At 44.0% G+C, this 16,285-nt stretch overlaps 1 protein-coding gene across 10 annotated transcripts in view; it reads right to left on the reverse strand.

The window, feature by feature from the left end:
• The window catches only part of srgap1a (SLIT-ROBO Rho GTPase activating protein 1a), a 310,991-nt gene that overhangs the window by 11,589 nt on the left and 283,117 nt on the right, over positions 1 to 16,285 (reverse strand). For 9 of the 10 annotated variants that reach the window (XM_063058474.1, XM_063058468.1, XM_063058467.1 and 6 more), the window contains exons 18-20: positions 12,605 to 12,684; positions 2,055 to 2,235; positions 271 to 408 (exon numbers count right to left, since the gene is read on the reverse strand). In XM_063058474.1, the coding sequence (XP_062914544.1) occupies positions 271 to 408; positions 2,055 to 2,235; positions 12,605 to 12,684 (399 nt within the window). Of the gene's footprint in view, positions 1 to 188; positions 409 to 2,054; positions 2,236 to 12,604; positions 12,685 to 16,285 lie in introns of all 10 variants that reach the window. The other variant, XM_063058471.1, reaches the window with a different exon arrangement.

Below are 16,285 nucleotides of genomic sequence, written 5' to 3' on the forward strand. Positions count from 1 at the left end.
TGTACGTTAGCCCTGTGATTGAGTTTCCTCCTACATTCTAAAGATGCACAGGTAAGTGTTAATGCATTGTGGACAATGGGGTTGAGAGAAAAAATAAATCAGCCTTGATCAAATGGTGGAGCAGACTTGATGAGCTGAACTGCATAATTCTGCTCCTACGCCTTATGGTGTTATTGAAAGACACTTACATTGCTTTCATCCCAACTTTACACTGGAAAGTTCCTTGTGAAAGAAGCAATATACACAGCTGAGTGTGAAATGGATTCAGACCTTGCTGCATAAACATCTGGAATGCGGTCAGTAGGAGAGGTGATGTCGTTCTTAGAGGACAACTTGTCATCTGTGGCGGCCCCGCTGCTGGCTTCACTGTCGGCTTTCTGGCTTAGTGTGTCGGAAAACGTGTCATCCCTGAAAGTAAACGCCGCCAGGTGAATTCAAAAAGGTAAAGAACTTACTTTTAAACCAACTTTAAAAATAACTTACTTCGCAAATAAATATGAACTTTATTTGTCGCACGTACAGTGCAATGCGTCATTAGCATCAACAACCAATACAGTCCAAGGACGTGCTGGGGGCAGCCCGCAAGTAGCGACATGCTTCCAGTGCCAACAGAGTGTGCCTACGACTTACTGATCCTAACCCATATGTCCTCAGAATGTGAGCAGAAACCAGAGCACCGCGAGAAAACCCACGTAGTTATGGGGAGGATGTACAAACTCCCTACAGATAAAGACGGATTGGAACTCGGGTTACTGGGACTGCAAAGCATTACATTAACAGCTACACCAGCGCACCACCGGCCTCAGAGGAGGTTACAGTGATGGGGTGTGATAAAGGCAGGTACATTAGGGACACTCTTAGATAGGCAGATGGATGAAAGGAAAATGGAGAGCTTGTGCGGGGGGAAAGGGTCAAATTGATCTTAGAGTAAGTTAAAAGGTCAGCACAACATTGTGGGCTGAAGGGCCTGTACTGTGCTGTAGTGTTCTATGTTCCAAAGCAGCGGTCTCCAACCACCGGGCCGCGGACCAGTACTGGGCCACAAAGCATGTGCTACTGGGCCGCGAGGAAACGATATGAGTCAGCTGCACCTTTCCTCATTCCCTGTCACGCACTGTTGAACTTGAATGTAGGGTTACCCTTGTCCCGTATTGCTGGGACATCCCGTATACTGAGCTAAATTGGTTTGTCCCATACGGGACCACCCTTGTCCCGTATTTGCCCCGCTAAGGTAGAGCGTTCCTATGAAATCTTTCGTGCCGAAATGGCGTAAAGCGAAGAAGCAATTACCATTAATTTATATGGGGAAAATATTTGAGTGTTCCCAGACCCAAAAAATAACCTACCAAATCATACCAAATAACACATAAAACCTAAAATAACACTAAAATATAGTAAAAGCAGGAATGATATGATACACAGCCTATATAAAGTAGAAATAATGTATGTACAGTGTAGTCGGGAAGATTAAGCCAAAACCGATCTGTGGAAAAAAATCGGCACGTACACGCATGCGCACACAGGTGCCCGCGCAAGGCTTCATTGTCATGGTAGTCTTTCCTGGGGTAAGGTGTCCTGGGATTTGACTGCTACTTTTGTCCCTTATTTGGGAGTGAGAAAGTTGGCAACCCTAACTGTAAAAGACATGTTGAGGTGAGTTTAACCCTACTTGAACACCCCCTCCGCCCCCCCCCACCCCCACGCCGGGTCGGCCGGTCTGCAAGAATATTGTCAATATTAAACCGGTCCGCGGTGCAAAAAAGGTTGGGGACCCCTGTTCTAAAGACAGTGGAAACTGAGGCTTTCAATATTTTTAAGGAAGCTGTAGGCAGATTATTGATAAGAAAGAGGGCTAAAGGTTGCGGCAGGTGTGTGGGAATGGAGAGGTGAGGCTGCTGTCAGATCAACAACAATCTCATCAAATGGCAGGACAAAACTAAAGGGGCAAGTCGTCTACTCCTGTAACGATGTTGTATGCTCCTGCGCAGCGATGGGTTAACTGCTCTCCAAACAATAAGGGCAGCATCTGGCTAAGGAAGACAGACATCACTTACGTGTCTTGCACCACGATGTACTGATGCGGTACAAGGCCATCCACTCCATTGTGCCGCCCCTCCCACCAGTCCTCCGAAGCTCTGTGATACAGAAGCAAAGAGGCGCCTTTCTTAAACGACAACTCTCGAGCAGACCTCCCAGCGTAGTCAAATTTGGCTATTGCTTCGATGGGTTCACCTTCTGAAAAGGAAAAGCAGGCATGCCATCTCAGATCAGCTACTGCGTGTGTTTCGATGTTACTCCATTTCTTTCCCTTGGTGGGGGTGGGGAGGGGGGGGGTCACTCGATACGCTTATCATATCCACTACCCAAATTAGCTGGGTGTACCACAGAAAAAGTCGCACTGTCACAGAAGACATAAGAGCAGAATTATGCCATTCGGCCCATCAAACCTGCTCTGCCATTCGATCATCGTTGATTTATTTCCCCTCTCAACCCCATTCTCCTGCCTTCTCTCCGTAACCTTTGACACTATTTCTAATCATGAACCTATCATATGCTGCTTTAAATATATCCAAATGACTTAGCCTCCCCAGTTGTCTGTGGCAATGAATTCCACAGATTCACCACCCTCTGGCTAAAGAAATTCTTCGTCAATTCTGTTCTAAAAGGGAAGCCCTTCTATTCTGAGGCAATGCCCTCCGATCCTAGACTCTCCCACTATTGCAAACATTCTCTCCATATCCACCCTATCTAGGGCTTCCAATATCCAGGAGGTTTCAATAAGATCCCCCCTCATTCATCTAAACTCATGATCCAGGGAATGAAAGGATCAATGTTTGAATGTTTGATAGAACCAGAGCCATCCAACGTTAACTCTTTCATTCCCTGGATTATTCTCATAAATGTCCTCTGGAGTCTCTCCAAAGTCAGCACATCTTAGACAATGGTCTAAAACTGCTCATAATACTTCGAGTGCGGTCTGACCAATGCCTTATAAAGTGCCAGTATTGCATCCTTGATTCTATATTCTAGTCTTCTCGAAATGAATGCTAACCGCATTTCCCTTCACTGACTCAACCACATTTAATGTCAGTGAAACGTACACAATGTACATCCTGAAATTCTTTTCCTTCGCAAACTAATACTGAGGGAAAACTGCCCGAGGACTCTCAAGTCCCTTTGCACATGTGATTTCTGAATATGCTTGCCAGCATTCACATTCCTATAGTCATCAGGATGTAAGAACTGGCACCGGAGAGGGTATGAGAGGAACAACGGCACTCAGTGCATTCATCGTCAAGCCTTTTGAGAGCACAGACCACCCTCTATGGTGCTGTTGTCACCAGACACTGAGGGGCTGGATTCTGTGCAGCAGCCCCTCAAACTCTCCACATATGTGGGAAGCATGAGTGGATTTGTTTCATTGTAAATAAGATGCACTGGCTTGTTGACATAATGAATAGAAAGAAAGGAGCTCGAATTGGTTTATTATTGGCACATGTTTCAAGGCATAGTGAGGAGCTTGTCTTGCATCCTGTTTTCACCGATCAAATCATTACACAGTGCATTGAGGTAGAACAAGGTAAAACAATAACAGAATACAGAATAAAGTGAACAGCTACAGTGAAAGTGCAGGGCAGGTAAACAATAAGATGCACAGTTGTAATGAGGTAGATTTTGAGGTTCAAAGTCCGTTTTATCATGCTAGGGGACCATTCAAGAGTCTTCAAACTTGCCTCAATGACTATCGTACTGTAGCACTTACATTTCCTGTGATGAAGTGACTTGAGAGGTTGGTCATGCAGCATATCAACTTGTGCCCGAGGAGTGACTTGGATCTGCTCTAATTTGCCTACTGTCACAACAGGTAAGTAGCAGATGCATTTCATTAGCTCTTCACTCAGGCCTGGAACATCTGGCAGTGAAGATGCAATCAGGATGTTCTTCATTGAAAACAACTCAGCATTCAGTACCATCATCCCCTCAAAACTAAGAAGTAAGCTCCAAGCAAGACCTAAGCCCTCAATACTTCCTTGTGCAACTGGATCCTAGATTTCCTCGCTTGCAAACAGCAGTCAGTATGGATTGGCAACAGCATCTCGTCCACGATCACCATTAGCAGAGGCTGTGTGCTTAGCCCCCACTCTACTCGCTTTATACCTATGACTGTGTGGCTAATTACATCTCCAATGCCACCGTTAAGTTTGCTGATGACACCACTGTTGTTGACCGAATCAGAGATGGTGGCCAATCGGCAAATTGGAGGAAGATTGAAAATTTGGCTGAGTGCCTCTCAAAACATCAGCAAAACCGAAGAGCTAATTATTGACTACAGGAGGGAGAAACCATAGTCCATGAGGCAGTTCTCATTAGGGGACTGGAGGTGGAGAGGATCAGTAATTTGAAATTCCTTGGTGTTACCATATCAGAGGATCCTCCCTGGGGCCAGCACATAAGGGTAATCACAAAGAAGACACGACAGTGCCTCTACTTTCTTAGAAGTTTGTGCAGATTCCATCATGGCTGACATTACCCCTCTCAATCTCATTCTCCTGCCTTCTCCCTGTAACCTCTGATGCCCTGACTAATCAAGAACCTATCAAGCTCCGCTTTAAATATATCCAATGATTTGGCCTCTACAGCCATCTGTGGCAATGAATTCCACAGATTCACAACCCTCTGGCACAAGAAATTCTTCCTTATCTCTGTTCTAAAGGGACATCCCTCCACTTTGAGGCTGTGACCTCTGGTCCTAAACTCCTCCATCACATGAAGCATCCTCTCCATCCTCTTATTCATTGAGTAGATTTGCAAGGAGCACTGCCACAAGCAAACAGCATCCATTATCCAGGATCTCCATCATCCACACCATGCTCTCACCTTGCTACTACCATTGGGCCGATGGCCCCACACCACTTTAACCATCAGGCTCCTGAAGTAACATGGATAACTTCACTCCCTTCAATGTGGAGCTGATTCCACAACCCGCAGACTCAATTTCAAGAACCGTATAATTCATGTTCTCAGTGTTATTTATTTACTTTATTTGTATTTTCAATATTTGCATGATTTGTCTTCTCTTGCACATTGGTTACTTGTCAGTCTTCATTATGCATATTTTTCATAAATTCTATTGTATTTTTTTATTTTCCTGTAAATACCTCCAAGAAAATGAATCTCAAGCCAGTACATGGTGACATATTTGTACTTTGATAATAAATTTACTTCGAACTTTCTTAAGGTTTGAGTCATTACCACACACTGCAGTTCTGTATGGAACCACCAGGTGGACCTCAGGAGTCGTAAAAGTCAAAAAAGCAGAACCAAGTCTGGTAAGGTCAGTTAGTTTTGATGCTTTTAATGACCTGTGACTTAACATCACATAAACATCAGCCCGTTATGCATCTTTGCCAAATTAATATTAACAGTTGACCTGGTACCTTATCCCCTCTCCACCTCCTTCACTTAATTCCATGCTCCATCCTCCTTTCTTATCAGTCTCCATCATGTTGCCTCCAACATCCCACCCTATCACTATTTCCATTCTTCCCTCCTCCACCTGCCTGCCACCCTTCTTACCTGAATCCACCTATCATCTGCCAGTTCCTACTCCTGTTCCCCTCACCCCCACCCCACCTCCATCATTCAGTCCAGGCAAAGGGTCTCAACCTGAAATGTTGACAGTCCATTTCCCACTGCAGATGCTGACTGGCCCATTGAGATCCTCTAGCAGATTGCACTTCGCTCTGAATGCCAGCACCTGTCACCTCTTGTGTCTCCGGGCACTTGGTAGTTTCGTTCCAAACTTCCTGCAACTTCTTCATGCAAGAAAGTTTCCTAACTTTAGTCCTTTCCTCCTTCTACACCCACAGTCCCAGGTTCCTCCAAATTTCCAACTGTTTCTCTCACTTCCCTTTCTCCCAGCAGTTCCAGTTAATACAATGAGAAGCCAGGAGAATGGGATTGTTTAGGGGTCTATAACTGTCCATACATCTCCTCCCTCACCACCATTCAGGACCCCTTCCAGGTAAGGTGACAGTTCACCTGTGAGTATGTTGGGGTCACCTACTGTAGTCAATGATTCTGGTGCAGCTGAACCCGACGACTGCTACGTTGAGCACCTTCGCTCCGTCTGCCACAAAAGACAGGATTTCCCAGTAGGCACCTATTTCAATTCAACTTCCGATTCCCATTTCCAGTGCAATGGCTTTTCCACTTTAAAAACTCTCCCACTCAAGTTTCACTGTCGTCGCTGGATATGACTAGACAACCTATGTGCTGCCATGTGCTTTTGACTGACTGTATGATACCTAGTTCAGATAATGGACTGCCTTCATACAATGCTTTTGATGATTGCATCCTCAAAATCTTCCTTTTCATTGTAACATTTAAGATGATTGTCGACGCCTTCAAATTTTTCATAGCTCCTAACTTGTTGAACTGGTAAAATCATTTCATTTTCACTCCCAGCCGTTTCTGGCATCTCCAAGCCTGAATGCTTGAAACTGCAGTAAGCAAAACAATTCTAAATTATTTTACTGCTTAATCTCACCATCCATCAGTGACAAAAATCACTGATTTTTGAACACAAGCAAACACAACTGCCACTATTTAAAAACAGTTCACTCTAAGCATGGTGTATTGTCTAACAGCCACACAAGTTCACTCGACTGATGCTAGTTAGAAACTGTTCAGCAACAGTCTCCTGTGCCAATTAAGTGGCATAGTGTTCCAAATAAATAAAGGGAATCCTGGTTATTTTCTCCATCAGTTTTTGTTTGTTGGCCTTTAAGAGTTGTCCCAAATAAGCAGCTGCCCCAATTATTCAATTAACTGCAATCCATTGACTTTTTTAAAAAAAACTATAGTTCAAAAAGAACAAAATAGTGAGGTAGTGTTATGGGTTTGCAGACCATTCATAAATCTGATGGTAAACTGGAAGAAGCTGTTTCTAAAACATTTCAGTGTGCATCCCCAGGATCCAGTATCTCCTCCCTGGTGGTAGTAATGAGAAGGGGGTATGTCCCGGATGGTGAGGGTCCTTAGTGACGGATGTCACTTTCTTGAGGCATTGCCTCTGGAGGATGTCCTCGATGTGAGGAGGGTTGTACCAGTGATGAAGCTAGTTGAGTCGATAACGCTCGCACTTCTTTTCAACCTATGCATGGAGCCTCCAACCAAGGCAGTGAGGCAGCCTGTCAGAATGTTGTCCACAGTGCATCTGCTAGCCTTTGGTGATGTACCAACACCCCTCAAACTCCTTTGAGGGCTGTCGCCATGCCTTCTTTGTGATTGGGCCCAGATTAGATCCTCGGAGACGATGATGTCCAGGAACCAGTAGCCATTCTACCGTGGACCCCTCGATGATGACAGGTGTGTGTTCTTCTGACTTTCCCATCCTGAGTCCACAATCAATTTCTTGGTCTTGCTGACATGGTGTGCAAGGTGGTTGTTGTGACACCAATCAGACAAACAAACTGAGATCAACTGACTGCCCTGATTATTCAACAACTCCACGTTATGTAACTGTTGGAAGATCGAAGGGCGATCTACCTCACCAGGAACTCCAGCACATAAAGTGGCAGCTGGCATAGACAGTTCAGCAGGAGTTCAAGAGTGTGGATAATGCATTATGTCAAAGCAAATTCAACAGGCGGAAGAAGAACTGGAGAGGTCATGTAATCAGGGGATTTATAATTTAAAGTTATAGAATCATACAGCATAGAAATGAGCCCTTCGGTCCAAGTCGTTCTTGCTCACCAAAGTATCCATCTTAGCTAGTCCCATTTTATCTGTGTTTGGTCCACATCCCTCTAAATCTTTCCTATCCAAGTGTGCTTTAAATGTTGATAAAGTACCCGCTTTACCTCTTCCTTTGGCAACTCATTCCATATACAGCCCCTTCTCGGTAAAAAAGCTGCTCCTCAAGTTCCTATTAAATATCTCCCTTGTTCTTGATTCCTAGAAAACAGATTGTATGAATTCACCTTGTCAAGGCCCCCCTATAAGATCTACAACACCTTTGTAAATTAACTCTCATTTTCCTATGCTGCACTCAATAATGTCCTCGCCTGCTTAACCGCTCTCTATCCCCTTAAATTTCTTCATAAAATTTCTTATATAATCTTTTGACTTCCAATCCCCACTCTTTGTAAAGGAACTTACAGGTGTTTGTGAATGTTAACTGTCTTTAGATTTTCAGCACTTAGAAATAACTGTGTCCTTTTATCTATTCTATCTCCAGTTCTATCAACCAGGTTTATAATCTGTCACTAAACTCTTCAACTCCTTGAGGGTTCTGAGAAACTCCTTATAGATCTCCATATAGACATTTTTTTTTCACTTTACTAGACAATCTGACAGACTTCCTACTGACCAGAGCCACACTAATCCTTCACTACCCTTGGTCAGTGGAACAACTGCAAATATCACTCGGATTGATGTGATTTTCCATTTCACCATCTCGCTCTTCTCTGAGGAATCGGTACCTAACGGCGTCACCCATCACGGTGTGTTGACACATTTGGGCTGTCCCCAGCATATCGCCGGACTATACTGGTTGTTGACATAAACGACACATTTCACTGTACGTTTCGATATATATGTGACAAATAAAGCTAATCTTTAAAAAAAAACTTTAAAAATACTCCTTATGCATCTCACAGCAGTTCCCAATCTGATACAATCAACTACAGTAAATGAGATTGGAAATCCAAGCTAAGAGGACCCAATGTTTCATTAACAAAATAAGAGCAAACTTCCTTATTTATATTCAGAATGTTGCTTCAGACAGCACTAACCCCAGGGTTTGGGAAAGGTTCAAGCTGATCACCTTAACATTGCCTCAGGCAATTATAAATCACCATGGTGACTGGAGGTAGGTGACGGTAAAATAGTGGTTTCACTGCTGGCCTTGTAAGCCAGAAGACAGCAGTAACAATCCGCAGGTACCTGCCCAGGGCAGCTGCCAATTTAATTTCAATAAATGACATGAGATTTAAAAATTTCTAGTCAACAGTGATCATGATAATAAACATAATTCTGATTCTGAGGAGGAGGCCGTTTGTCAGATTGAGTATTTACCAGCTCTCAGAACAATTTTCTCCCATTAACTTTTCCCGTAACCTGGTCTCCTCACAATCTAAAGATTAAAGATTATCTTTATTTTGTCACATGTATTAAAACATTAAAACATGCAGTAAAATGCGTGGCTTGTGTCAACCATCAGCAGAGTTTGAGGATTGTGCTAAGGGCAGCCTGAAAGTGTCGCCATATTTCCAATGTCAACGTAGCATGCCAACAATTTACTAATCCTAACATGTACGTCTTTACGAGGATAACCAATACACAGCAGCAGGTAAGTGCCAGTACACAACAGATCAACACAAACATTCCATCAGTTGACAATCTCAGTAAGAAGTCTGCCCTCTCATCCACTGTACAACTTAGCATAGATAAGTAACAGTCTTTTCCCCAGGGTAGGGGAGTCCAAAACATGGGGCATACGTTTACACAGGGTGAGAGGGGAATGATTTAAAAGGCACCTGAGGGGCAACTTTTTCTTGCAGAGGGTGTTGAGTATATGGATGAGCACATGGAACAAGCTGCCAAAGGATATGGGTGAGGCAGGTACAATAGTATCATTTAAGAAACACTTACATGAAGGGGCAGGGTTTCACGGGAAAGGAGCTGAGTGCTGGTAATTGGCACTAGCTAGGTGGAAAACAGACAGCATGGACTGGTTGGGCCAAAGGAACTATATTATCACTGTATTGCTCTTACATGATGACCACTTCAAATGTATTGTCCACAGGTCAAGACATCTCTCACTTTAAATTGCATTTAACCATCAGGACTGGTTCCAGAGGACAAGAAAATTGCAAATGTCACTCCACTCTTTAAGAAGGGAGGGAGGTAGAAGAAAGAAACTTGTAGGCTTGTTAGCCTGACTTCAATGGTTGGGAAGATGGAAACCTCAGTAGAGTTGATTATTAAGAAGGTTTTGGGGTACTTGGGGGTACATGGTAAAACAGGCAAAAGTCAGCATGGTATCCTTAAGGGGAAATCTTGCCTGACAGATCTGTTGGAATTCTTTGAGGAAATAATAGGCAGGATTGCCAAAGGAAAATCAGAGGATGCCGATAACTTAGATTTTCAGAAGGCCTTTGACAAGATGCCACACACAAGGCTGCCAAACAAGATAAGAGCCATTGGTATCGCTGAAAAGATATCAGCATGGATTTGGCTGCCATTGACAAATGGTGTTCCATAGGGGTCAGTGCTGGGACTACTTCTTTTCATCATTTGGATCTGTCAACCATTTGATGATAGAATTGATGGCTTTGTGGCCAAGTTTGCAGATGATACAAAGATAGGTGGAGGAGCAAGTAGTGTTGAGGAAACAGGGAATCTGTAGAAGGAATTGGGCAGATTGAGAGAATGGGCAAAGAAGTGACAGAAGGAAAATAGTGTAGGGAGATGCACTTTGGTCGAAGGAATGAAGATGTAGATTATTTTCTAAATGCAGAGATAATTCAAAAATCAGTGGTGCAAAGGGGCTTGGAAGTCCTTGTGTAGGATTCCCTAAAGGTTAATTTGCAGGTTGAGTGAGTGGTAAGGAAGGCAAGTGCAATGTTAACATTCATTCTGAGAGGACTAGAATGTAAGAGCAAGGATGTAATGCTGTGACCTTATAAGGCAATGTCAAACCGCACTTGGAGTACTGTGAACAGTTCTGGGCCCCTTATCTAAGAAAAGATGTACTGGCATTGGAGAAGGTCCAGAGACGGTTCACGAGCTTTATTCTAGGAATGAAAGGGTTAATGTATTGTATGAGGAGTGTTTGATGGCTCTGGGTCTGTACTCACTGGAGTTTAGAAAAATTAGGGGGATCTCACTGAAACCTATCAAATATTAAAAGGCCTAGACAGAGTGAATGTGGAGAGGATGTTTCCTAGAGTGGGAGTGTCCAGGGCCGGAGGACGTCCAGAAAAGAGAGACGTCCACTTCGAACAGAAATTACAACAAATTTGTTTAGCCAAAGGTTAGTGAATTTGTGGAATTCATTTCCACATGGCTGTGGGGGCCAAGTCATTGAGTATATTCAAAGCAGAGGTTGATATATTCTTGGTTAGTTAGGGAGTCAAAAGGTACGTGGTGTTACGTGCCAGCAGCCGTAGACCAGAGACACAGATTTTAATATCAAACAAATATATTTTCAATATCTACCCAAAATATAGACAATTAAAACAATTGCTCCTCTAACCAAAAATTAACAGCGCAATGCATCTTAGCTCACAAACTGTGGAGGTCTGGAAACAGTTCCTCCCAAGTCTTACTCAAACAGAGTCCTAGGATGGCAATCCAGAATGTTCCGGAATCCACGGGAACAGGTACGGGTGTCTGTGAGGAGGGGTTCATAAATCCACATTAAGATGACACAAGGTGACGATCACCGGAAAATTTCAGAGGACAAGTGATTGTCACGTAACACACTGGATCCATGCAGGGATAACAAGGTGACAATCACAGAAGATTCCAGAAGTCGAGTGGTCGTCACTTAAATACTAGAGTCCATGCAGGGATAACAAAGTGATGCCTAAGTTCCAAAATCCACGTAGGGATATCATAAGGTGATGGTCATGGAATATTCCTTAACACAAGTGTTCGCCACGTAACACACCAGAATCCATGTATGAATTAACAAAAAGTGGTCGCCACAGAATACTCCAGAAATCTGAGTATGGATCATACAAAGTGACAGTCACGTATCCAATATGCACTGTGTGCCGCAAATTATCACAATCTTCTGGACATGGAGAAATATTGGGAACAGCCACTGCTGTACTGAACTCTTCAACAAACTCAACTCAACTCACTCTCTCGCTGGTAACTCACAGTCCATTGCATCGCTCAGTTGCAGAAATTTTCAGAAACCTCCCGAATTCAATAGAAAAAGCCTATACTCGTTTGTTATACGACGCCATCCCCACGCCCTGTCCAGCCGCACCTAAATGACGCTTACAGTTAATCCAAGCAACATTGACATGTAACAGTGGAGAAGGCAGGAGAATGGGTTGAGAGGGATCATTAATCAGCCATGATGGAATGGTGGAGCAAATTCAATGGGCCGAGTGGCCTAATTCTGCTCCTTTGTTTTATAGTCTTATCTAAACAAGGCGATGTATTCTAGTCCTGGTTGTTCTTTTTTGTTACTACTTCAGGGTGATTTTTGAATTGGGGTGGCCTGCAGATAATTAACACTGAGCTGAAATATGCCTTTTGCTTTTGTGTTTTATGTTCTGTATTTTTGCTCGTTTTTTTTGTTTTTATTTGCACAGGGGGTGGGGTAGGGGGTTTGATGTTTGATCATTTTCTTTGAATGGGTTGGTTCCATGGTTTTTCTTTGTTTCAAGACTGTCTGTGGGAAGGACGAATTTCAGGGTTGTAGACTGCATATATACTTGATAATAAATGTTCTTTGAATCTTCTGATTCTCTTACAGAATCCATTTAGTACTCACAAAAGGAGTGATGATAGACATCTGACTCCTATGGGTACACATGCCTACACATAGCTTAATCTGCACTACAAAGTGGACACTTACCATCTTCACTGGTGTGGGTCTCAACACCCGTATCCAAATCAACTTCCTCCAAAGTCCCATGTTCACTGTACGGACTGTCGCTGTGGGGCAGGATGGAGAACAGAACAGGATTACTCCTCAATATATCACATCCTGCCCAAGCCATGAAGTCATCTGAAACTTTGCTGTCTGTACCTTCTCTCCTGCTGCTTCTGTTCAACAATCGAACTATTCAAACGATATTCAAGTCTCTCCATGGTGTTCCTCCGTGACCCTCAGTCCAACTGAAATCTCTCTGCCCCTTTAATTCGCATCTCTTGAACACCCGCAGATTTAATTGTTCCACCACCATCAGTCATGCCTCCAGTGCCTAGATCCTGAGCTGTGAATTTCCACTCTCATTTCTCCTCGTACACCATTTTAGAACCATCCTCTAACTGCCTGGACTTTCTGTTCCAGAGGAACGAAAAGATTCTGGAGACAGGCTGGAAACTGCAGCAACAAACAATCTGCTGCAGGAACTCAAAGGGCTGAGCTGCATCTGTGGAGGGAGAGGAATTGTCGATGTTTTGGTTCAAACCCTACATCAGGGCTGAGAGTGGAGAGGGAGATGGCCAGTTACAGAGGAGAGGGTCTGTAGTGAGCCAGGAAGCTTTACAAAGGTGTGGCGGGTGCTGAGGAGATTTACCAGGATGCAGCCTGGATTAGAGTGCATGTCTAATGAGCACAGGTTAAGCAAGCTAGCTCCTTGGAATGAAGGAGAATGAGAGGTGATTTGATAGAGGTGTACAACATGATGAGAGGCAGAGTTTGAGTGGATAGACAGAGACGTTTTCCTAGGTGAAATGGCTAATATGAGGGGACATAATTTTAAGATGATTAGATGAAAGTATAGGGGGGATGGCAAAAATAAGTTTTTTTTTACACAGAAAGTGGTTGGTGCGTGGAACACCCAGTCAGGAGTGGTGGTTGAGGCAAATACGTTACAGGCGTTTAATAAACTCTTAGATAGAAACATAGAAAACCTACAGCGCAATACAGGCCCTTCGGCCCACAAAGTTGTGCTGAACATGTCCCTACCTTAGAAATTACTGGGCTTACCCATAGCCCTCTATTTTTCTACGTTCCATGTACCTATCCAGAAGTCTCTTAAAAGACCCTGTCGTATCCGCAAATGGATGTTAGAAAATTGAGGCTATGTAGGAGGGAGGTGTTAGATTAACCTTAGAGTAGGTCTTAAGGTTAGCCGAGCATCGTTGGCCAAGGGGCCTGTCTCAAAGAGACAGGTGGAGACAGTAGGGGAGGGGAGGGATGGAGTTGGTAGAGAGGGGCAGCTGGGTGATGGATGAAGGCAGACAGGGGTGTGGCGGTGGAGGATGAAGGTTAGAGATAGAGGCTAGAAGCAGCAAGGAGGAACGTGAAGGGCTAACAGTGATAAGTAAGAAACATGATAATGGGAATCATTAAGGGAGAGATGATGGAGAGATGGAACTAGAACCAGATTGGGGGTGGGGGGAGTGCTGATGAGTAAACATGTCTGGGAAGTATGTGGATGAAACCTGCAGGGAGAGGGGGAGGAATGAGTGGAGAATGGGAAAGTGAAAAAGGAGACAAAAACAGAGGGGCCAGAGGAAGACTGGAAGGAGGGGAGGGCCAAGTGGAGGTGAGGGTTACCTAAAATGGGAAAATCAAAGGTTGAGACCATTGGGTTGTAGACACCCAGGTGGAACATGAGGTAGTTTTTCTTCTGGTTTCTATTGGAGAATGGGAATAGAAACTGAAATGGCTTGCAAGTAAGGAGCTCAGACTATTCCTGATTCATTACTGTGAACCACAATTTGATTGAAAGCTTAAAGATGTTGAGATGTTGATGGAAACTAAAACAGCAGCAACAAGTATTTATATAGTGCCTTTATTTATTTATTTAGCGATACAGCGCCAAATAGGCCTATTCGGCCCTTCAAGCCAAGCTGCCTCAGCAACCCCCGAGAAACCAGCTCAACTCCGACCTGATCACAGGACAACTTACAACGACCAATCACCCTACCCAGTACGTCTTGGAACTGTGGCAGAAAACAGGAGGACTCGCAGAAATGCCATGCATTCCACAGGGAGGACGCACAGAGACTCTTTACAGATGGCGCTGGAATTGAACCATGAACTCCGCAGTTCCCCAAGTTTAATAGCGTCATGCCAACCGCTACACTACCGTGGCTACTGGGAGCAATCCTGAGGCTCTTATCAAAAAGAATCACTGAGAGCAGACCTCAAAGGGAGATGAACAAATACTTGGATGAAAAGCAGGCTTTATGAAGAGGCAGAGGTTTAGCGAGGAATCCTGGTGGGGTTATTACTGCAGTCACTGTGATTTGGGGAAGCATTCACATTGAAGGGCACAGTGGAAATCTGAAATTTATACCGTTAAAATAAGTTGTTGCAGCTGGAAGTCAATTGAAATATTTATAAGTGAAGTAGAAGGATTTCTGACAGCCAAGGATATTAATCGGTTACTAAATGATGAGGATAAAATAAAGATTTGTTATCCATAAACTGGAGAGATTCTGCAGATGCAAGAAATCCTGAGCAACACATGAAGTGACGTGCTGAAGGAACTCAGCAGGCTAGCCAGAATCTATGGAGGGAATAAATAGTCATCGTGTTGGGCTGAGACCCTTCATCAGGACTGGAAAGGAAGAAGGAAGATGAGATCGGGAGGGGGAGGATTACAAGCTGGCAGCTGACGGGTGAGATCAAGTGAGGGGGAATGGGGGTGGTTGGGGGAGGGGGCAGATGAAGTAAGGAGATGAAAAAGGCTGAAGAAGGAATCTGATAGGAGAGGAGAGTGGACCATGGAAGAAAGGGAAGGATGAGGGGCAGTAGGAGGAGATGATAGGCAGGTGAGGAGAAGGGGTGAGAGGGGAAACCACTCCCTCTTTCTTCTTATTCTGGCTCCCTACCCCTTGCTTTGCAGTCCCGATGAAGGGTCTCAGACTGAAATGTCAACTGTTTATTCCTCTCCAAAGATGCTGCCTGACTTGCTGAGTTCCTCCAGTGTGTGTTGCTAGAGATCTGCTTTGGTTTATTTGAATAGCAGCGCAGAGTCTATGGATCAACGGGCCTTGTGCTCCTGTTAATTCCAGCCAAACAACCTGACTAATGAGCTCAAAATATTGTCATGTGTCACACAGTCTCATTGACATGGCTTTGAATTCAGGAACATACATTGTACTTGGTCTACAGGCTACAGAACAACAAGTTCCACCCCAGTCATTCTCTCTCCTCTCCTCCTCCCATTGGACTGGAGATACAAAAGCCTAAAAGCACTGCCAGGCTCAAAGACATCAATCCCATTTTTTTTATTCTCCCAAACAAGAGAAAATCTGCAGATGCTGGGAATCCGAGCAACAGACACAAAATGCTAGAGGAGCTCAGCAGGCCAGGCAACATCTATGGAAAAGGTACAGTTGACATTTTGGGTTAAAACCCTTCTACGGGACTTTTTTAAAAATTCTCCCCACATTACCATCAACTGTCCCCAGGCTCTACCACTCACCTACATATTTGGGGGAACTTACAACAGCCAATTAACTTGCCAAGCCACAGGTTTTCTTTTGGAATGTGGCAGAAGGCAGATATACAAAGGCAGAATATGCTCATCACCAACATGCAAACTGGAGAAAACCAAAGGCTTTGAAAGTTGTC

The sequence above is a fragment of the Mobula hypostoma genome, chromosome 9 (assembly GCF_963921235.1).
Source record: "Mobula hypostoma chromosome 9, sMobHyp1.1, whole genome shotgun sequence".
In the NCBI taxonomy this organism is placed as follows: Eukaryota; Metazoa; Chordata; class Chondrichthyes; order Myliobatiformes; family Myliobatidae; genus Mobula; species Mobula hypostoma.